Genomic DNA, 22,410 nt, shown 5'->3' with positions numbered 1-22,410 from the left:
TGGTGACAGCGGACCCGGTCCAGCAGCGCACGGTTCCCTCCAGGGACCGCGGGCCGCGTCTTCCGCACATGCGCACTGGGAGGCGCGGGCTTCCTTCCAGACCCGGGGGTGGAGCCGGTCGAGCGACCCGGAAGTTCTTCGCCGCGTCCGATGCCCCGGAAGTGACGTGATCCTCCGGGCAGGTGAGTGTGGGATGCGGGCGGCCTGGCGCGGGGAGAATCGCGGGGTTCGTTTGCAGGCTCGGGGGGCTCCGGGAGCCCCCACGCCCGCTTGGCAGGGCTCGGCCGGGCGCGTGTCGTGTCCCCACAGGGGTGCGGGTCGCCCGGACGGAGCTCTGTCACCGGGACAGAACGGGAAGTAAATTACGACTTAGACCGTTTGGAAACTTTCTCTGATCCGGCGTGCTGAGTGTGAACTACAGTAGCCCTAGGCCTTCTAGCCGGCTGAATGGAACCCCGCTTGGCCCAGGGGACCCCAGAAATACCCCAAAGCTGAGTTCAGACGCCCTCGTCGTGCCCGCTCCCTTCTTGGGAAAAGTTTTCGTAACTCATTGACAGGCTGAGGCCATGCGAGACAAACCTGCGGGTCCTCGATTTACCTAACAGATCGCTTGGGTCTGGGTGTATGTCCATTGCTTGTCTCTGACTAGCAGACTTCCTTGTCTTAACTTAAAACATTCTAAGCCTTTAGACAAAGCTTCCTTTCTTTAACCAATTACAAATCAAAGATCTTTAAACACAACGTATTGATGTATGACTTTATGTGTAATTCCTGACTCCTTGAAATGTATAGAACCAAACTGTAACCCAACCACGGTGAATCCACTTGGGCAGGGCTCCCTGGGCAGGGCTCCCATCAGTGGTCACTCATACTTGGCTCAAAATAAACCTTTAAACTATTTTACTGAGTTTGGGTTCTTTTCCGTTTATGTGTTGTAAATGGGCTTCTGTGTGAGATGCTTGTTTTCCAGGTACTGCACTCATCCATGGTTGAATTTTGCTGAGTGAGACTGGGTTTCTTACCAATTCTGTTCGTGTTTTACCTTTTTCTAGCAGAAAGCACAGGAAAGCCATCCACAGAGATCTGTAGATGGGGATTAGAGGAATCTGTTTTGGGGGTGTCATTCTTTTCTAAAGGGAAGGACCCATTGTGAAAGAGGAATGGAGAACTTTCTTCTTTTCAATGCAAGTTCATGTTCAGGCAGATCTGTTTTAGCAAAGAGAACTTACCAAAAGTTGAGGAACACAAAATCGGTTCCCTTAAACTTATCCTTGCCTTAATTCCCTTAGAAAGTCTTTGTGTGTGCATACCGCAGTGTGAAGATTCTTGCTGTAAAAAAAAATTACAGGTGTCGGCAACTTGCAAGAGAGGCCAGAGGAGAGGATGCTTTGTGACTTCAGGCAAGTGACTTAACCTCTCTGACACTCAGCCTCCACTGTACTCAGTTTAGGATAATTTGAAGAGGGCTAATAAGGAACTGTTTGCACAGGTAGAGGATAGGAAAAGCACAGAGTTGGTGCTTTAGCCTGGAGCTAGTGACAGTGGAGGTGTTTCTCTCCCAGGACTCCACAGGGTAAGGGGGCAGCTGTTACAGAACCAGGAGAAGGAATCTTGGAAGAGGGCTTCCTGGCTGGAAGGCATTTTTAAAAGCTCTGTCCTGGCCGGGCGCAGTGACTCACACCTGTAATCCTAGCACTCTGGGAGGCCGAGGGGGGAGGTTGCTCGATGTCAGAGTTCGAAACCAGCCTGAGCAAGAGCGAGACCCCCGTCTCTACTATAAATAGAAAGAAATTAATTGGCCAACTAATATATATACACAAAAAATGAGCTGGGCATGGTGGCACATGCCTGTAGTCCCAGCTACTCGGGAGGCTGAGGCAGGAGGATTACTTGAGCCCAGGAGTTTGAGGTTGCTGTGAGCTAGGCTGACGCCATGGTATTCACTCTAGCCTGGACAAGAAAGCGAGACTCTGTCTGAAAAAAAAAAAAGCTCTGTCCTATAATCATAAAACATCTCAGTCTCTGTCAGACTCCAGACACTGGGCTGCCACCACTGTCTTGATAAGCTGTGCTCACTAAATGGGTGCTGTAAAAGGAGTTTGAGTTCACTTTTCTGGACTCCCACTGTGCAGTGTATAGACCAGCACTGTCCAGTAGAACTTTCTGTGATGATGGAAATGTTCCAATCTGCCCTGTCCAATACGGTACCCACTGGAAATGTGTGGCTGTGAGCACTTAGCATGTGGTCTGTGAGACTGAGGAACTGAGTTTTTTATTTTGTTTAATTTTAGTTAATTCAGACTTAATATTGCATGTGGCTGATAGTTACTGTGTGGACAGCATAAGGATATCCTTGTTAAGGAGACACAGTGGGGCCCAAAGGGCCCTCACCATGCATGGTCAGCCTGTAGCATCCCTGGTCTCTCCAGCCCTTGCCTGGGACCATACTGACAAGACCCCTTTCCCCGGGGCTGGACCCCTCTCGACAGCTAGGAGCCAATGATGAGAGACAGAACCAAACAATATGAGCTGGACCAAGAGAAGCAGGATGCCGATGACAACATGTAGATCATCTGCCTTGGGGACAGTGCGGTGGACAAGTCCACACTCTTGTCGAGATTTCTCATGGATGGATTTCAGCCACAGCAGCTGTCCATGCATGCCCTGACTGGTACAAGCACACAGCCACCTTAGATGGCAAGACCATCCTTGTGGACTTTTGGGACATGCATGCCTCTTACTACCACAAGGACTTACTGCCAAGGACTGCATGTCCTTGTGGACATGCATGCCTCTTACTACCACAAGGCCCATGCCTGCATCATGGTGCTTGATGTGCAAAGGAGAGTCACCTGTAAGAACCCGAGCACCTGGTATACAGAGCTTCAGCAGTTCAGACCAAAGATTTCGTGCTTCATGGTGGACAGTAAAAATGATGGAGACATAAAGATATGACCCAAGAAAGCTCTTCAATGACGCAGTTCGATTAGCTGTGTCTTACAAACATAACTCCCAGGGCTTCGAGGATGGGTTTTGCAAAATCACAAGAACTACAAATTGGAGCAGAAAGAGGAGGATGTGCCTGACCAAGAGCAGGTGGCAGCATCGCGAGCCCATCAGAGAAGGCGGACTCTGCCACAGTGGATGAGCTGGGCTGGGGCCCCTTCCTAAACACCCCTCCCATCGGCAACCTCCAGTTCCGAATAGAGTCACCTCCAGGCCAGGCCTTGTTCTGCCTCCTGTGAACCTGCCCATCCCATTTTTTGGCACAAGGATGAGGCCAGCACCAGTGCACTCTGGGCAGGGTAAGAGGTCCAAAATGAGGGATCAGTGTCATTAACATCTTCCCCACTCCCCATCCCCCAGGCCAGACAGTGAAGAGAATCAGGGAACATGCTTGGGTGTCTATTTAATAAAAAGAATTTAGGTCATTTGGTATTTTTCTTCCTAAAACTGACCTCAAGGACTGTTCTTTATGCTTCTGCTGAGGCAGTGCTGACCCCTGTTCCCACCCTGCAGGATCTGAGGGCCCACCCTTTTCCCACAGGGTCTCTTGTCCCTTTTCTTCTAGTCTCCCAGCACCTTTATTGAAAATGTTCTTGAGCAGACAGCTATTCATTCCAGATTTAGGGGCACCTACTCTGTTTTAGGAGCTCTTCTAGGTGAGGGCGAGGTCACAGGAACAAGCTTGCCGAGGGAGCTAAGTAAAACCCGGTGACAAGTCTACCTAGTCAAACACAGTATCTGCGAACATCAGGGCTCAGTACGGCTACACCACAGGCACAGCCGTATGGATTATAAGAAATCGACTTTAAGAAGAGCTTACTTTGAAACCCCTATTTCAGCATAGGAGGCTGTCCGCTCCCTCCCTGTCTCGACGGCCAGGTGGATGTCACATTCGTGCCTCCCGTGGAGCCAAGTGCTGTGGCGGAGCCATCGCCACTCTCCACTCCTGCGGTGCCGTGGCGGCTCGTGTGTTTCTGTGATCATCTGTGCATCGTCTGCTTTGCTTTCATTAATTCATTTTGTTTGTATTGTTTCCTTTTTTACTGTAAAGGTTGAATGAGACACAAAATAAGGATGTCCTTAGTAGAAGGCAAATGCCACCAGACGGCAGCACAGAACCGAGTCGAATTTGTGCGTCTGACAAGGGAGAACCGTGTCTCTCAGTCTCCCAACAAACAGGGCAGAAACAAGGACTGTGCCAAGTTAGGCAGGATGCAGAGTCCAGGGCTCCAGGTGGCTTTGCAATTGACCCCCTTCCCTGTGACTGCTCCTCAGGTGTCGTGTCACCCGTGTCGGGAAGCCTGGATTCCAGAGTGCCAGGATGACGGCATGACTCTGTGGGCCCAGCTGTGGATGTGTCCGTGTGGCCCCGTGAGCTGCTGGCTTTCCCCTGGCAGCTGTCTCTGCACTCCACCCTCTGCGTCCCAGCAATAGCTCCGGCTCCATAAGTCTCTGCACCTGTCTTTGCCTCAGTTTCCTCATCTGTAGAGCAGGGGTAATGAAAGTACTTTCCTCACAGTTTTTATGAAGACTAAATGAGTTAACCCCTGAAAAATACTTAGGACAGTATCTTGCAGGTAGTGAAGTGGCGGTCTTGGATGTTTATTGTTGTATTTATTTCTAGGTACTTTTTGTATTTGGCACAAATGGGATTTTAAATTTTAATTTTCAGTTGTTTGCTGCTGTTATAAGAATAGTTGATTTTTTTATGTTAACCTAATAACCTGCAACCTTGCTCAGTTCATTTGTTGTTAATTGTCATTTGGTAGATTCCCTTGGGATTTTCTGTGGAATCAACATCTGTTCTGTAAATAGGGACAGTTATACTTCATCCTTTTTTTTCTTTACTGCAGCGTCTGAAAGGACAGTGTTGCACAGCAGTGGGGGAATCCTGGCCTTTTTCTCGAACTCGAGGGGTAACAGTTCAGTCTTTCTCCATTAAGTGTGGTGAGCTGTGGTCTTTGGCAGATGCCCTTTCAGAGGGTGCAGATGCCCGTCTGTCCCTAGCTTGCTGGGCGTTTGGTTTTCCTGATCCCGAGTGTGCATTGAATTCTGTCTCGTGCACGTCGATGTGAGGTGCGCTGGCTGAGCTCTGACCGCTGACATGGCCGTGTGTCCCTGCGGAAGCCCTCCTGGGTCTCCACGTGTGATCCTTTCTGGACTGCCGGATCCAATTGATTAATATTTTGTTAGGAGTTCTTTGCATCTGTATTCATGAAGGATATTGGTTTGTAATTTCCTTTTCTTGTAAGGTCAGGTTTTGGTACTAGGGCCTCACAGGATGAGTTGGATAGTGACCTTACGTCCTCTGTTTTCTGAAAAACTTTGTGGAAGATTGGTGTTATTTATGTCTTGACTGTTTGCTGGGATTTACCAGGAAAATAATCTGAGTCTGGAGTTTTTGTTTGAGGAATCTTCTTTTATAACAAATTCAACTTCTTGAGTCAATAGAGGGCTATTTAAAATGGCTGTTTCTTCTTGTGTTTATTTGGTAAGTTTCATTTCTCAAGAAATTTGCTGTTTCATGTAAGTGGAATTTGTCGGCAGGAAGTTGTTCATGGTGCTGTCTTGTCCTTTGCTGTCTGCGGGGTCAGATTGATAACCGCCGTCGATTCCTGGTGTTGGCGACTAGAGCTCTCGTCCTTCCCCGGGCAGGCTGGCCACAGGCTGTCAGTTCAGTTTGCCTTTTCAATGAGCCAGGGTTTTTCCTGTTATTTTTTAAATTGTCTTTCTATTTTCTCCTTTGTTTATTTCTGTTCTTTATTATTTCCTTCCTTCTACTAACTTTAGGCTTGCTTTGCTCTTTTTCTGTTTTCTTGATTTGGAACTTTAGGTTATTGGTTTTAGATCTTGACTTTTTTTTTTAATTAAAAGGGGGCAGTAAGAAGGGGAGTTCAATTTCCTTTTTTTTTATTCTTTTTTTTTTTTTTGAGACAGAGTCTCGCTTGTTGACCAGGCTAGAGTGAGTGCCGTGGCGCCAGCCTAGCTCACAGCAACCTCAATCTCCTGGGCTCAAGCAATCCTTCTGCCTCAGCCTCCCGAGTAGCTGGGACTACAGGCATGCGCCACCATGCCCAGCTAATTTTAATTGATTTTTTTTTTGATTTTTTTTTTTTTTTTTTTTGAGACAGAGTCTCACTTTGTTGTCCAGGCTAGAGTGAGTGCCGTGGCGTCAGCCTAGCTCACAGCAACCTCAAACTCCTGGGCTCAAGTAATCCTGCTGCCTCAGCCTCCCGAGTAGCTGGGACTACAGGCATGCGCCACTATGCCCGGCTAATTTTTTTTTAATATATATATCAGTTGGCCAATTAATTTCTTTCTGTTTATAGTAGAGACGGGGTCTCGCTCTTGCTCAGGCTGGTTTTGAACTCCTGACCTTGAGCAATCCGCCCGCCTCGGCCTCCCAAGAGCTAGGATTACAGGCGTGAGCCACAGCGCCCGGCCGCTAATTTTATATATATATATGTTAGTTGGCCAATTAATTTCTTTCTATTTATAGTAGAGACGGGGTCTCACTCTTGCTCAGGCTGGTTTCGAACTCCTGACCTCGAGCAATCCGCCCGCCTCAGCCTCCCAGAGTGCTAGGATTACAGGCGTGAGCCACCGCGCCCGGCTTTTTTTTTTATTCTTTCTTGAGACAGTCTCACTCTGTCGCCCAGGTAGAGTGCAGTGGCATCGTTGTAGCTCACAGCAGCCTCCAACTCCTGAACTCAAGCGATTCTCCCTCCTGGTCCTCCCAGAGTGCTAGGATTACAGGTGTGAGCCACCACAGCCAGCCTCTTTACTAATTTAAGCTTTTAGAGCTGTAAACTTCTTTCTAAGCGCTACTTAGCTGTATCCCATAAATTTTGGTATTTTGCATTTTTATTATCATTTAGTTCAAAATATTTATTTATTTTTTTGGAGATGAAGTCTCACTCTATCACCTAGGCCGAAGTGCAGTGTCCTGATCATAGCTCATTGCAGCCCTGAACTCCTGGGCTTAAGCAATTTTCCTGTAATTAAAATGTCTATTGTAGGCAGCATAGGATAGAGTCTAACTTTTAATCCACTTTGCAATCTCTGCCTTTAAATTGGAATTTCTAAATTATTAACATTTAATGGAATAATTTGCATGGTTAGACTCAGGTATTTACTATTTGCGTTCTGTTTGTCCTCTCTATTTTTTGTTCTCTATTATCCTTTTTTGAAGTGTTTGAATAGTTTTTAGTATTTCATTTACTATATCTGCTGGCTTTCTGGGTCTGTCTCTCTGTGTGACATGCTAGTAACTGCTGTGGGGCGGCAGTTGGTCAGAGCTAGGACCTGCCCTTGCAGAGCCCGAGACCTCACCACCACGTGAGGCACTTTACTCTGCTCCTGACCCTTTTGTACGTTTTTGTGTGATTGCCTCTATACGGATCAGAAGCCCACTAGACAGTTTTATATATTTTTCTTTCTATAATCAACATATATAAAACTCTTAAGGAAGAAAACAAATAGTCTTTTATATTTTCCATTTCTGTTGCTCTTCCTTTACTTCTCAAAATCCAGGCTTCCCTCTGGTATCAAATTCCTCCATCCTGAAGAACTTCCTTTCATGTTCTGGGTACAGCAGGTATATGAGTGACACATTCTTGTAGTTTTGCACTGTCTGAGGAGGTCTTTATTTTGCCTTCCTGAGGATGTTTTCACTGGGCACAGAAGATGGCTCTTTTCTTCCAGCACTTGGCTGTCATTCCGCGGTGGTTCCGTGCAGCGTGGGATCCTGGAACGGAGAAGGGACGTTACTAGAAAAACCGGTGAAACCCAGACCCCCTCTGGGGTTTAGTTAATAGCCACAGACCAGTGTTGGCTTCTAGCTTTGACAGATGTGCTGTGGTCACGGCAGGTGCCGCTGTGAGGACAACACGGGGAAGAAGTCGTGCGAATACCTTCGCAACTTGTCTGCGAATCTAAAATCATCCCAAAGCAAAGGGTTATTTATGATATATCAACAGGAAGGCTAGCAAGAAGAGGGTGTCCCCATGGAGGGGTGGCCTAGCATGGGGAGAGGAGGACACTGGAGGGGAGGGTGGTGGGGCGAGGGCGGGGGTCCAGGGGTGCTGAGCAAACAGAGGTGACGAGAGTGGAGGCACAAGGAGTGACAAGCAAGCACCCTTACAGTCAGAGAATGGAGTTGCACAGACAGAAAAGGAAGAGTGGCGGGCCCTGTGGGTTGAACTGGAAACTAGGGTGTTCTGCAGACAGCTGGCCTGTACACTTCCTGGTGCCATGGGCATGAGAGTCAGGAATGTTCCAGCCCAAAGGAGACCGAGGCGGCGCGACAGCTGAACACAGCCGTGATGGGCACGTGGACCCTCCTGCTGGCAAAGCCACTGCGGGGACAGCCCCACTCAGGGGCCTGAGCAGTGGCCGACAGTCGTGGACCACTGCTCATGGCCTGGCTTCAATGGCACCCCTGGTTCTGCAGGGGACGCCCTTGTCTGGGGGGGCACACGGGGAAGTGTCCCGGGTGAGGGGTGTCAGGTTGGCAGCGTACTCTCAAATTATTCAGGAAAAAGTTCTTTGTGTTATTCTAACTTTTCTGTAACTGTGATCACTTCAGAATTAAAAGCAAAACTGTTGAGTGCCTCACTAAGGGAGTGACCACCACAAAGAAAGAGTCTCCTCTTCAGAGGAGCAGGGGGTGGCGGGGGTGGAGGGGAGGCCCCCATGAGGGACTGGTGTGTCCCACACTTGCTGGCTTTGTGGTGATGTTTAAACAGTATGCATACATTTTATCCCCTTCCGTGTATATATGTCATACTTTAAAATGAGGGGCTCTGAGTTTTCTCTCACGTGGGACACACACAGCAGGGCCCCCTGGGAGCGGGGCTGTCTGTCCTGGCGAAGGACGGGGGGCTGTCCTTCCCTGGGGGGCGGGGGCGGTGTCCCCATTACCCGCAGCGCCTGCAGGACAGACACTCAGCCGTCAGGAGCCATCCACGGTGCGAGCGACGGTGTGAGTGAGGCTTCATGGGTGACGAGCAGCTCGGACTTCCCGAGCACCCACATGTGCCCACGACGCTGCTACCAGGCTCCGTCTCTGCCCACACCACACGTCTGACACCACGTGTGTGGCTGTTGGCACCAGGCCTGCCCCCGTCCTCTGCGGATACCAGTTCAGTTCTGACCCTACCTGCAGTTACCGCAGCCCCCGCCGGTTGAGGGCTCAGCCACGCAGATGCCCCCATTTCAGATGCCAGTCACAAGTCGGGGTCCCCAGGGTACCTCACTTCTGTCCAACTTGGCTGCAAATAGGGGGCACCTAGAGCCCCCTCCTTACTTTCGTAGTTTGCTGTCGGGGAACTCAGAAGACACATGATTCACATTTCCCGGTTTGGTAGAAAGGATGTTACAAAGGATGCGGGTGAATGGCCAGGTGTAGGGGTGCACGGGGCGAGGCCCACAGGGACCCGCGTGCGGGAGCATCTGTCCCTGGGGGGCCGGGCGGACCACCCTGCCGGCACGGGGTGTTCCCCAACGGGAAGCTTCCCAGACCTTAAGGCCTGTGGGTTCCAGTTACCGACTCGGTCTCCAGGCCCTGCCCTCCGCAGAGGATGGGGCCGAAGGAGCCGGGCTTCTCACATGGCCTGGCCTTTCTGCTGACCAGCCCCCATGTGAAGCTGTCCAGGACCTGCCAATAGTCACCTCATCGGAACAGAAGACTCTACAGTCACCCAGGAAGCTCCAAAGGGACTCAGGAGCCCCGTGTCACGTGCTCCTGTCACCCGTTACTCAGGAAATCACAGGGGTTCCAAGAGCTGTGTGTCAAGGACTGGGGCAGAGACTGAGTGTGTTTCTTATGAGGTCACGGTATGACAGCCAGGCACTGCCGTGTGCGTCCGTGGGCGCCGGCGCCGCTATCCTCACCCAGCCGTGTCCAGTGACGGGGAGGAGACCGGGGCAGCACAGGAGCGTGGCCTTCCCAGGGTTGCACCAAGATGAGCCGCAAAGGTGGCGGTTTGTTTCCAGCTGCCATTCTCTGTGTTCAGTGCTCTTGTTTTCCAGTTTAGTGACCTTATAACCACACAAGATAACACAGTAACACTTGAGGAGGTGGATATTTTTATTTTGAAGAAATTTTGACTTGAAGTTACAAATTTCCTTTTTAATGTTTTCCTGAGCAGGTCCTGGATATTTCGTAGCGGTGAGCATTCAGTGTCACAGGAGATTTAATGTTTAAGTCGCTTGCACACAAATCCAGATCTGGCCCCAGGCAGCAGATAGGCTGGCAGGCCGGGGACAGGGCCTGCCGCAGGGTCACCTGTGGTGAATGGCATAAGAAAGTGGGGTCCGTGTTCACCCGTTTGCTTGATAAACCCACCTGGAGATTCTCCACGTGCCAGCCGCTTTGCTTTAGTCTCGTTTGATGTTCATTCAGGTTTAAACTGAGCTACGATTAATTAGTAAACTTACTTTCCAAATTTGACTCTTTTCAGGGGGCCATGATACTCTCAAGGCTTTTCTCAGCAAGACCGCGGACCGTGTTCGAGGGCGCGGGCCGGCGCCTTCCGAGGCGGGCTGCGCCCCGGCTGCTCTCGGTCGGCCGCGCAGACGGCGCCAAGCACCAGGAGCCCCCCAGGAAGAAGCTGCTGTCTGAGAAAAAGCTGGTGAGACTCTCGGCTTAGGGCAGCTGGCTGCAGTTTCCTCCTCGGAGGGCACAGGGCGTGCTGACTTCTCCTCCGTCGTCTCCGGCGGTCCCGTGGCTAGTGCGCAGGGTTACGCAGGGAGGCCTGCGCCATGCTGGGCTTCATGGACGCAGCCGGAGGCCGGCCCCCAGGGGCGGGGAGGTGGGAGGGTGTTGATTCCCGCGGGCAGGCTGGGGCGCAGGCCTGCTTGCCCGTCACTGGCCTGTGTCTTCCCTGTGTCGTGCATGTCCTTCAGGGGTACCTGCGTTTCCTAGCTGAGAACGTCTAGGGGACAAGGGACCTCTTGTCCTTCTCTAAGCCCTATACGCTGTTCTTGTTCCGTTTGCCAAAACTTATTTGAAACGTGAACGGTCTTTTAATAAGTGCAAGAAAGCACATGTTCATGACCCAGGTCCCTTCCTCCCACACGGAGGGCTGGACGGCACAGGACGGTGCTCCTGGCAGGACACGCACTCATATGGCCAGAGTTCCACGTGGCTTCGTCTCTTCCCCAACAGATGGAAAGTGGTTCCAGTTCTCTGCCGTGCAGTGCTCGCCAGTTGTGCTCTTCTTCCTGTCAGGTGGATTTTGATTGTGTTGGCATGTAACAAAATTATAGGTTGAGTTTTAGAGATAGTAATTCATGGTTTCTCCACGTGGTGGTGCCAAAGAATCTTAAAATATTCGTGTATTTTCTTTCTTTCTTTTTTTTTTTTTTTTGAGACAGAGTCTCGCTTTGTTGCCCAGGCTAGAGTGAGTGCCGTGGCGTCAGCCTAGCTCACAGCAACCTCAAACTCCTGGGCTCAAGCCATCCTCCTGCCTCAGCCTCCTGAGTAGCTGGGACTATAGGCATGCGCCACCATGCCCGGCTAGTTTTTTGTATATATATTTTTAGTTTGCTGATTAATTTCTTTCTGTTTTTAGTAGAGACGGGGTCTCGCTCTTGCTCAGGCTGGTCTTGAACACCTGACCTTGAGCAATCCGCCCGCCTGGGCCTCCCAGAGTGCTAGGATTACAGGCGTGAGTCACCATGCCCAGCCCTAGAATATTTGTGTATTTTCTTTAAGAAAAAAAAAGATGCATTTATGGAGCGTTGGATGGAAATGCAGGTGCGTGGGTGCCTGCGGGGTTGGGGGCGTGTCTATCTGCACAGGTGTGCAGAAGGCGGGCAGCCTGTGGAGGGTGCACCGCGGACCCTGCACCCTGGGGCCTCTGGCACTGACTTCTTACAGTGCGAGCTGATGTGTGCTATGTATTAACTTAGTCCCCGTCCTTTAGCCAGAATGCGCCTACGTTAGGGACGTGCAGGAAAACTTTATCTCAAATCAGGGGCTGTGTTTGTATTACCGCATTTTAAAAATAAGCGCTGTCTTTGGCCGTAGAAAACATTCTTTCTTCAGAGTTGAAAGCCTGGTAGTTGTCCAGGAAGGACGTCAACTCTCTTCTTCCCCGTCGCATCCTAAGGAACTAAAACTTCCCATTAGTAAAAACCTATTCTTCGAGTACTGTGTTTCTGTGTGGGAGGAGAAAGGTGGAAAGACATTGTATTTAAGGAACGTTTTCTAAACAAGGTCTGTTTTCTGCAAGTTAGAAATGCTGAGTTCGTTTCTGAAGTGTGTATTCCGTACTGACCTCCCTTCATTACTGATTTATCACGCCTGTGATTACGAGTGACTCGCAGGAACTGTTTTTTGTCTTTGGATTTTAGGGGAGATTAGCAATGTCAATATCAGCGTCTAACTTTAAAGGTGTCCTAGGAAAGGCCCACGGCAGCGGATGCTGTGTCTGTTGGGAGGAGTTCGGAGAGTCTGTGGTGACGTGGCCGTGTTGTGCTCTCTGCAGAAAAGGCACTTCGTAGACCAGCGGAGAGTGCTCGTGCGCGGTGGCAATGGAGGTGCCGGGGCGAGCTGCTTCCACAGCGAGCCCCGCAAGGAGTTTGGAGGCCCGGACGGTGGGGATGGAGGCAACGGCGGCCACGTCATCCTGAGAGGCAGGTGCCAGCGTGGCTCGGGAGGGGCGCCGAGGTCCCCCTCCTCATCCTGTCCTGCATGTGACTTAAGAACTTGATGTGCGGACATCGTTTTCATAAATTATGTGCTGTTTGTAGTCGAGCAGTGCACCAGAAAGCAACTTTGCACGTGTTTTGTTTTGTTTTATTGGCTGTGGGAGTGCTAGCAGGATGGTGCATGTCGAAGGATGAAGTATGTTCCGCTCACGCAGGTGCCGGGAGGGTGTGGGTTCTGCTCGGCGCACCTCAGCACGAATGCCCAGGGAGCCAGGAGCAGAACAGTCGCAGGGTGTAGCTGTTTTTTCAAGTTGATGGTGTTGTGAGTAATTTTTCTTTTTTGTTTTTTTTTTTTGAGACAGAGTCTCACTTTGTTGCCCAGGCTAGAGTGAGTGCCATGGCATCAGCCTAGCTCACAGCAACCTCAGACTCCTGGGCTCAAGCAATCCTACTGCCTCAGCCTCCCGAGTAGCTGGGACTACAGGCATGCACCACCATGCCCGGCTAATTTTTTCTATATATTTTTAGTTGGCCTATTAATTTCTTTCTATTTATAGTAGAGACGGGGTCTCGCTCTTGCTCAGGCTGGTTTCGCACTCCTAACCTCGAGCAATCCGCCCGCCTCTGCCTCCCAGAGTGCTAGGATTACAGGCTTGAGCCACCGCACCCGGCCTATGAGTAATTTTAAGTTTTCAGAAATGTTAGTATTTTTTGAAGGAAAATAAGAATTTAACCTTTTTGTGAAAATCATGTTGATGGTTTCATTACCTTTGTTACAGTTTTGCGCCATGTTTCCATACGTGTTTTTTAAGGTTCCTAAACTAGACAAAAAAGCATTAGCAGTTGACCGTGGTTGTTTTAACACAAAGGAATGTGAAGTTCTTGCTCTGACTTTAGTTGACCAGCAAGTCAAGTCTCTGTCGTCAGTCCTGTCCCAGTACCAGGGCTTCCACGGAGAAGACGGCGGCAGCAAGAACTGCTTTGGGCGGGGCGGAGCCGTCCTCTACGTGCGGGTAAGCCTCGGCCACTGGAGCTGGCTCTGTCACCGATGCTCCGGATCATCCAGCTCCCAGGGTGGGGTGTGACTCACAGGGCCCTGTGGCCCACGGGCACGGCCAGGAATCGGCACAGCAGGCGGCGGTGGCCGGGCAGCAGGCAGTGGCAGTCGGGGAGCAGTCCTGTCCCTGGAGCACAGGCCCAGATGGGGCTTCTGTGCCAGTGTCAGGCCGCACACGTGTGGCCTAGTAAAAACACCATGAAATAATTATTTTTGAAAAGAGGGACCCGCAGAGCACGCTGTTCCCCAGGAGCACCCCTCTAAGCCCACGGGATCTGCTTCGTGAGCTGGGTCTACTCTCCTCTTAGATCAGCTGTTTTTTTCTGGGTGCTTCGGTGTAAGCCTAGTGTTTTAGAAACGCTGTTGAACGAGCCATTTCTGCGGTTTGGGGGGTGAGTTCCCAGCCCCATGACATGCCCTGAGGCCTCGGACCTTCTCCTCAGAGGTCCTTGGTGCTGCCCTGCCTGCCTCCCCCTCCCAAAGCTAGGCCGCCACCGAGGCACCGCCTGCCTCCCCCCTCGGCCTTCGCCACAGAGCGAGTTAACACGGTCTCGTCACTGCTCATGGGCTCGGCCTGGTGAACGCCTGCTTCTTCAGGTCCCCATGGGCACGCTGGTGAAGGAGGGAAACGACATTGTGGCAGACCTGTCCCACCCAGGTGACGAGTACATCGCCGCGCTGGGGGGAGCGGGAGGAAAAGGCAACCGCTTCTTCCTGGCCAACGACAACCGCGCCCCTGTGACCTGTACCCCCGGGCAGCTGGGTCAGGAGCGAGTTCTCTACCTGGAGCTGAAGACGATGGCCCACGCTGGGATGGTAGGTGTCCCCTGCCGCTGGCATCTGTGTCCACGTTGAACTGTAGCAGTTCCAACGTCCCTGAGGGGGCCGTCTGGTGGCGTAGGGGGAAGCGCAGCTCGCGGTTTCGGCAGCGACCGCTGACTCGCGCGTGCGCCCTCAGGAGTCCCCAGTACCGAACTCTCGCCGGTCTCGGTCAGTGACCACGCTGCCGTACTGAAGCTGCTGCCGTAGAGTCATGTGACCGTGTTCGCTGTTCTTCCAGGTTGGATTCCCCAATGCCGGGAAGTCCTCGCTCCTCCGTGCCATTTCGAACGCGCGCCCCGCCGTGGCTGCCTACCCGTTCACCACCCTGAACCCCCACGTCGGCATCGTCCACTACGAGGGCCACCAGCAAGTCGCAGGTAGAGCTTCCAGACGCCTGTCAAAGGCTGCCTTTGCATGATGTGATTCAGAGAAGTAATTTCGTAGCTCTTCCGTGTTGCTTCCTTGCGTGGAATGCGGCATCTTCTACTGTGAACAGTGTCAGTGAGCCTTCTCTGTCAAAATTCGGGTCCCCCCCCACCCCAAGTCTGTCAGTTACTGTTCAGGCGCCGAGTTTGAATGTCTGGCCGGGGCCTCGTCCCTGCTCCCTGCGCTTGGTCTTGCCCCCTATCTGGGGACCCGGCGGCACCAGTCACGTTGACCACGTGTGATTTAGCTTTCCCTGCACCATTGGAGAGAAGGAAGCTTTTCCAGAAGATAATGTCCCCATTAAAAATAGTAAGCCTGCTGGTAGGGTTATTTGTATAGCACTTTATGTTTGCAAAGTGCTCTATGATAATTTCTATCTGTAATCAAATTATTGAGAGAGTACAGGAAGCCATTTTCCCATTTTTTGAATCATTTTTAAAGCCAGAAAGATAAGGGGGTGTTAAATGTTCGTTATTAGACCGATCCATCATCATGCCTGTCACCCAAATACTTCAAAGAGTTTTTCAAAGCTGAAAGCTGAAATTTCCCGATGTCAGTCGGCCCAGTGAATCAGCAAGGCGGCGGGTCAGGCAGCTTCCGTCCCAGGCCGTCCTGGGAAGGAAGGTCTTAGACCCTGGGAAACCCGCCTCCGGGGTGGGCTCCAGGGCTCCCCTCCCAGCCTGAGGTTGCGGGCGGCGTCGCTGGGCGGGCTGGGTGGTGACGGGCGCTGTCTCCCGCAGTGGCGGACATCCCCGGCATCATCCGCGGCGCCCACCGGAACCGGGGCCTGGGCTTCGCCTTCCTCAGGCACATAGAGCGCTGCCGGTTTCTCCTGCTCGTCCTGGACCTCGCCCTGCCGGAGCCCTGGACGCAGGTTGAGGACTTGAAGTACGAACTGGAGAAGTACAAGGAGGGCCTGTCCGCGAGGCCCCACGTGGTCGTGGCAAACAAGATCGACCTCCCCCAGGCCCGCGCCAGCCTGCCCCTGCTGCGGGAGCGCCTGGGCCGGGAGGTCGTGGCGCTGTCGGCGCTGACCGGCGAGAACCTGGAGCAGCTGCTGCTGCGGCTGAAGGAGCTGCACGACGCCGACGCGGAGGCCGAGCTGCGGCAGGGCCGCCAGCCGCTGCGGTGGTAGTGGACCGCGGGCTGGCGCCAGGCGTAGGCCAAGCAGCCTCCAGGCCCCGCAAGAGCAAACCCAAGTGTAAACTGTCGGCGGCTTTGAGTGTGAAATAGAAAGTGCTCTGTGAACATCTGGGCGTGCCCGTGCTCTGGGTCCTGCGTCGGCTCGGGCCTAGGATTCCCTTGGGTGGTGGGACATTCCGTGCCCCTTGTTTTGCACACCTGTCACCTGCTGACCGGTTTGCTGAGGTGGACTCATTGTGCTGATTAGCACCCTGAGGAGGGGCCAGCGCTACTGCTGCTGCCAACACTGCCGCCGTGCAGGCGGGAGCCCCTCGGTGGGGCCATCAGAAGGGCGTGGCTGGGGCCCGGGGCGGGTGTAGATCCTCAGCGCTGCGCCCTCGCGTTGCCGGGGCCGGCTGCAGAGGTGGGCCTCTGGGTTCCACAGGGGGACTGGGGCTGCCCGGCCACCCAGCAGCCCTGCCGTGCAGCAAGGCCGAGTGCCAGTGTCCCAGGGATGCTCCCTGCTGCGTGGGGGCCCTGAGGACAGGAAGCGTCTCCAGAGCAGCAGCAGGTGCAGCTCTGTGGTTGCCTCAGCTGTCAGCCGTCTGCGGAGAGCAGGAAGGGCCGGCTCCTTCCTGTTCTCAGAGCGCCGCGCTGCGCCAGCCGCATGCCAAGAAGCTTGGCGGCTTCACGACTGAACGCACCCAACATCCGTCCCGGCCACGCCGTTCCTAGCTCAGCTTCAGTGTGCACAAGCGAGGTGCTAGCCAGAGGGGCGTGGCCCGGCATCGTGGGCTGCGTTCCCAACAGGTGGCTGCGGCACGCACAGGTGTGGTGAGAAAACGGCAGGAGACTGGCGCCCGAGAACACGGGGCTGCAGCTCTGCTTGGCTCCCTTTGTTTGTAATTTGGGCCAGGTGGCTACCAAGCCTCACCTGCTCTCGTGGGGAACGAGTCCAGCCTTCTTCCTGAGGCTGGGCAGCAGCGGCAGGCGTCTCTTGTTTCCCCCGAAGCTGCCGCGAGGTGGGAAGCAGACTCTTTCCTGCGTGTGGGTGAAGTCTCTGCGCTCAGAACCAACTGCGTCCGCGCCGCGCCACGCCCGCACCTTGCCGGCGTCTTCCCTGGCTGCGCCAGGCGGGCGAGGACAGCTCGGCAGCTGGAGGCACCACGTGGCCCCGGGGGCTTGACGAAAGGAGGTGATCAGAGGGCACCTTCAGCTTTCTGGGGAGACTGCCACAGGTGAGGGTCACACAGGGGTCCCAGGCCGCTCCGCACCTTGGCGTGGGGTGCGCCTGGATGATGAGCCGCGCCGGGGCTCTCAGGAGCGACGCTGTTTTGATCTCGCGTCAAGTCTGCGGTGTAACGGGAGAGTCCTTTTACCCAGGAGCTTTATTTTAATGTCTTATAATTTCAAAGGTCCTTGTGTTCTAGAAGCCAGAGATGCTTTTGCATCTATTTGCTTTTCCTTTCAGGCCACCACAAAGGATTTTGTGGAGTCAACCCAGGCCTGAGAGCGTCAATTATCTGTGGCTTTCATCTTTGCGCTGGGCACTCAGGGTGCCGCCCGCCCCGCCCCGTCACGGGGCCCCCAGCCCGGCCTCCCCGCGGGGTACAGCCCTGGCGGCCTCCCTGGGCAGACTGTGTTTGAGGGCCCCGCCAGCTGCCCTCTGCTGAGCTTTCCTTCCCGCGTGGGGAGCCACAGGCGCTGAGGTTGCTTGAAATTTTGCTTACAGCGAAACGCCACGACTCCTCCTGCCACGCAGAGCATTTGCCTCCATGCTTTAAGGGTCGATTGCTTTTCTCCCTACCACTCTCCTGTCTAGGATGGTAGAGCTAGACTCAGTTTCCCCGCAGAGTTTTCTGGTTACCATGCTTTTGGTTTAGAAACAAATTTTTGCCACAGTCTTTAAAATTGAGATGTATAATCCACATACTGTAAAATTCACCACTTTGAAGTGTACAGCTTGGTGGCTCTCGGTGTATTCAGAAGGTTGTGCAACCATCACCATCATCCCAGAACGTTTTCATCCCCCCAGGCACCCACTGGTCCACGTTCTGTCCCTGTGGGTTTGTCTGTGGGCGCGTCCTGTGAGTGGCGTGCACCCACGCCACGGCAGGCACGTGGAGGCTCCAGCATTGCTGGGATGGTCAGCGCTGCCTTCCTGGGCCAGAAAGCTGCTGGCAGGTGTGGGGCGGCCCCTGCTCTCAGCACCCACAGGGTGCTCAGGCTGCCTCTGGGCGCAGGGTCTCGTTCTGTCCCCGGCTGTGCCCCCAGCAGCCTCAGAGGACCCGTCCCAGAGAAGGCGGCCTGTAAGTACTGGGGGGATGAGCAAGTGGGTGGTGGCTGGTATTGGGTCTGTTTAGGTTTCTCTGAGTTTGAAACTATTTCTAACAGGCAAGTGTGCTAAAAGACTCATACTGAAAAACAACAGTCCTTTATTTGTTTTTTTAGATGGGGTCTCACGCTGTTGCCCAGGCTGGTCTTGAACTTCTGGGATTACAGACTTGAGCCCCGCACCCGGCCTGCCCCCTGTTTCAAACAAAGTTTCTTCTGACGTGCATCCGTCTCTACCCCCAGACCCCCCTGTGCACTATCGCTGCCACCTGCTGCTTCCGTGAGGATTGGTTTCCGCAATCCGTCAAGCTGCAGAGTCCGATAATTGTCTGTGCTTTGGCTGCTGGCCCCTCTCCGTGGCCACAATGGAGCAGGACTCTGCTTTCTCGGCCCACCTCCTGCTGCCCCCAACACAGTGACCTGGAATCTGCCTTAGGGTGGCACATGGTGGCCTTGGACCCAGAGCCACGGCAGCCTGCCTGGCCCCCGACGTGGGGAGTGGGCTCTGCCCTGTGCAGTTTTGCTCCCTTCCTCTGCCTCTCCGGGCGTTTTCTGTCTTCTGACCTCTGTCCCCACCGATGGGTGGCATTTCCCAGACGCTCCAGCAGGCCAGCTTCCCTCTTTCCTGGATGTTTCCTGTCGGTGCCCTCGGCCTCCTGTCCCCTCTGGACCAGCTTCCTCGAGGGCAGTGGGTAGGGCCGGTGGGCGAGGCCCCCAGACTCTCCCATCAGCCGTCGCCTGCAGGGCTCCCGCCAGGCGGCTCCATGCAGGCTGAAGACGCGGGCCCCAGCTTCAGGAGGCAAAGTTCCCCTCCACTCACCCACTGCAGACCAGGAGCCACCGCCGGGCTCTGCGTCCCGTGTTCCAGAGCTCCCCGTTCACTGGCGCAGCCTTGCGGCTTCTGAGGGTGAGGGGCCTGCCCTGTGCCCAGGGGTTCCCTCCTGCCTGCTCCTTTCCTGGCATTCAGTGGGGCCACAGTGGCCGTGGGCATGGGAGCAAGGGGGCGCTCGCCCCGTTTCCAGGGCTAGGATCTTGGTGGCACGGGGCCCTTCTGCTCCTGGCGGGTGGAGTCTGCCTCCTCACCCTGCACCCCAGGCTGCCCCGTGACCAGCAGAAGCTGAAGTGATGTGTCCTGAGACCTGGCCTCCAAGGGCCTCACAGCTTCTGCACTGTCCTCTGGGACCTGCCAGCGCCCAGCGTGTGACTGCACAGAGGTTGGTCCCCCGGCAGGCGCCAGGCTCATCTGAGACACGTGAGGAGCCACGTGGAGCCAAGACAACGCCACCCAAAGTGCCCACCCATGGACTCGTCGTTCCGCATGCTGGTTGCCTGGAGCTGGCAGCGGCAGCTCCCTCGCGGGCTCGGAGTCGGCTCTGTGCTGGGCGGTGGGTGCGTGAGGAGTGAGCCGTGCTGTCTGGGCGCCCCAGGTGTCTCCCAGTCGGGGCAGGGCTTCCTGGCCACCTGCTCGGCCATCCTGGCAGGCAGCCCAGGGAGGGGCAGGGGGCCCTGCGGCCCTGGCATGTGCTCGTGGCTCCACTTGGACACGGGCCAGGCGGTGCCCACCCACAGGCCCGCTCCGCCAGGCTGCGGTGGGAGAGTCCGTGACCTGTTGGAAGACAAAGCTTTGTCCTCTCTCCAGCAGTATCCTGGGGCTGCCCCAACAAAGTGCCACCAATGGGTGGCTCAAAACAACAGACGTTGATCCTCCTGTGGGAAGGGCAGTGCTAGGGATCACGAAGGCTCTTCTGGCTGCAGGCGTCCCTCGGCTCATGGCCTCGCTCCGCCTCTGCCTCCTTCACGTGGCCTCCACGTGTCCCTGTCTCTATCTTAAGGACACCAATCGTTGGGTTTAGGCTAACTCTAAACCAGGAGGATCAGCCAGAGATCAGCTCTATCCAGTGATCCCAACACTCTGGGAGGCCGAGGTGGGAGGATCACTTGAGGCCAGGAGTTGAAGACCATCCTGAGTAAGAGCAAGACCCCGTCTCTACTAAAAATAGAAAAAAAATTAGCCGGGTGTGGTGGTGCACACGCTTGTAGTCCCAGCTACTCGGGAAGCTGAGGTAGGAGGATCACTTGAGCCCAAGAGTTGGATGTTGCTGGGAGCTATGCTGACGCCACGGCACTCTGGCACGGGCAACAGAGTGAGACTTGTCCTCAAAAAGAAAAAGTAAACCTGGAGACCCTCCTGGTTTGAGGCCTGGAGACCCTTTACCGTCACACTGTGGGAGCCTCTCTGGGTGTATTCTGAGGGTCCGGGTGCACGTGGGTGTCGGGACACGTGGTCATCCCAGCACAGATCCCTCTTCCTTGGGTGTCGTGTGTCCTTTGCTTTCTCCCCTGGTCCACACCAGCGTGTCAGCTCCCCTGCAGAACCCCCAGATCCCGGCCGAGTGTGTCTCTGCACCCCCACATCCCAGCCTCCTCACGGGGTCGTCCTGCCCGTGCCTGGCCCTCCATCTTCCCACCTGGCAGCCCGAGCGATCCTGCAGGTCACCGTGCCGCCCCTCGCTGGAGCCGAGCCCCAGGCGGCCACAGTGGCTGCCTCGCCAGTCTCCTGCCTGTCGGCCACACTAGGGACACCCCCAGACTGCAGGCCTCCATGTTGCTGATCCCTGTGACCCAGTGCCCTTCCTGGCCAGCTGGTGTTTCAGATGGCCAGACTCAGGTGTGTGCGTGCTCAGGTGTCTGCCGAGGGGAGCAGCCTGGTGGGCTGTCACAGCTGGGCCAAGGGAGCAGTCCAGTCGCATGCTGAGCTCTGAACATGACGAAGGGCAGAGGCGGGGAACAGGCCTCTGGTCCCCGGGGTGGGGAGGGAGGCAGGTGGCCGGGCCTGCCTGGAGACGGACTGTCCTGTTTGATGGAACCGTGAACCTGTACCTATGAAAAAGTCTCGTAGAATTTGGAGTGTACAGGGCAAAAAGGTTCGGTTTGGGAAGATGAAAAGTCCTGGAGGTGGATGGCAATGATGGTAGCACAAGAACGAGAATATACTTAGTGCCGATGGTTAAGACTAGAAATTGTATATTATGTGTATTTTGCCACAATTTTAAAAATCCCGGGCCGGGCGCGGTGGCTCACGCCTGTAGTCCTAGCACTCTGGGAGGCCGAGGTGGGTGGATTGCTCGAGGTCAGGAGTTTGAAACCAGCCTGAGCAAGAGTGGGACCCCGTCTCCACTATAAATAGAAAGAAATTAATTGGCCAACTAATATATATATACAAAATTAGCCGGGCATGGTGGCGCATGCCTGTAGTCCCAGCTACTGGGGAGGCTGAGGCAGGAGGATCGCTTGAGCCCAAGAGTTTGAGGTTGCTGTGAGCTAGGCTGACGCCACGGCACTCACTCTAGCCTGGGCGACAAAGCGAGACTCTGTCTCAAAAAAAAAAAAAAAAAATCCCATACAACCAAATACGCAGGAGGGCGGGTGGGGAAGTCTGAACGTGGCGGTGGGCATGGCGATGCCTCCCGAGTTCCAGCTGGGGAGGCCGGGCGAGGGGCACTGGGTCTCCCTGTGCCGTTCTGTCCGACAGTGCGGGATCCGCAGCGACCTCAGGTAAGAGGAAGGGCGGCCGTGAGGGAGGTCACTGCCCGACACAGCCCCTGGCGGCGCCAGGCAGGACCAGCCTTTCGCGTCGGTGGGACTGGCCCTAGCCTGGCGCTGCCCACGCACGTTTGTGGGAGGGACGAGCACGCGAAGTTAAACAAACACAAACGGGCCCATTCGCAGCGCACAACCCCTGCCAGGAGCGCCCTTCCGCACTTTTGTGGGGCCGGGGATCCCGGAGTCCCGGTGCGGCAGCCCGTAGGGGGCGGAGTCCTCGCAGAGACCCGGGGCCGCCCACGGCCAGCGCGTCCTCACTTCTGAAACGGGCCAGGCCGGCCGGTAGAGGGGACCCCCCCCCAGTGACGCACTCATCTGCAGCCCAGAGTGCAGAGTGGCCACACGGGCAGGGAAGAGTCCGGGTGAGCTCATGGGGTGCGAGA

General features: G+C 54.6%; 1 protein-coding gene across 2 annotated transcripts; it reads left to right on the top strand.

Annotated features, from left to right (window-relative positions):
• Window positions 1-133: 133 nt before the first annotated feature.
• On the top strand, window positions 134-16,220 carry MTG2 (mitochondrial ribosome associated GTPase 2). Of its 2 annotated transcripts, XM_012772901.3 has the most exons (8): window positions 134-182; window positions 4,282-4,450; window positions 10,470-10,640; window positions 12,501-12,648; window positions 13,561-13,676; window positions 14,318-14,536; window positions 14,781-14,919; window positions 15,709-16,220. In XM_012772901.3, the coding sequence occupies exons 3-8, from the start codon at window positions 10,476-10,478 to the stop codon at window positions 16,101-16,103; spliced, it is 1,182 nt and encodes a 393-aa protein (XP_012628355.2). In that variant the 5' UTR covers window positions 134-182; window positions 4,282-4,450; window positions 10,470-10,475; the 3' UTR covers window positions 16,104-16,220. The 2 variants fall into 2 exon arrangements, with proteins under 2 accessions (XP_012628355.2, XP_012628356.2); XM_012772902.3 differs by lacking the exon at window positions 4,282-4,450 and having other exon boundaries at window positions 146-182.
• Window positions 16,221-22,410: the final 6,190 nt, after the last annotated feature.

Source organism: Microcebus murinus, chromosome 16 (assembly GCF_040939455.1).
Source record: "Microcebus murinus isolate Inina chromosome 16, M.murinus_Inina_mat1.0, whole genome shotgun sequence".
NCBI lineage: Eukaryota > Metazoa > Chordata > Mammalia > Primates > Cheirogaleidae > Microcebus > Microcebus murinus.
This window is presented reverse-complemented; position numbering and strand designations above follow the sequence as displayed.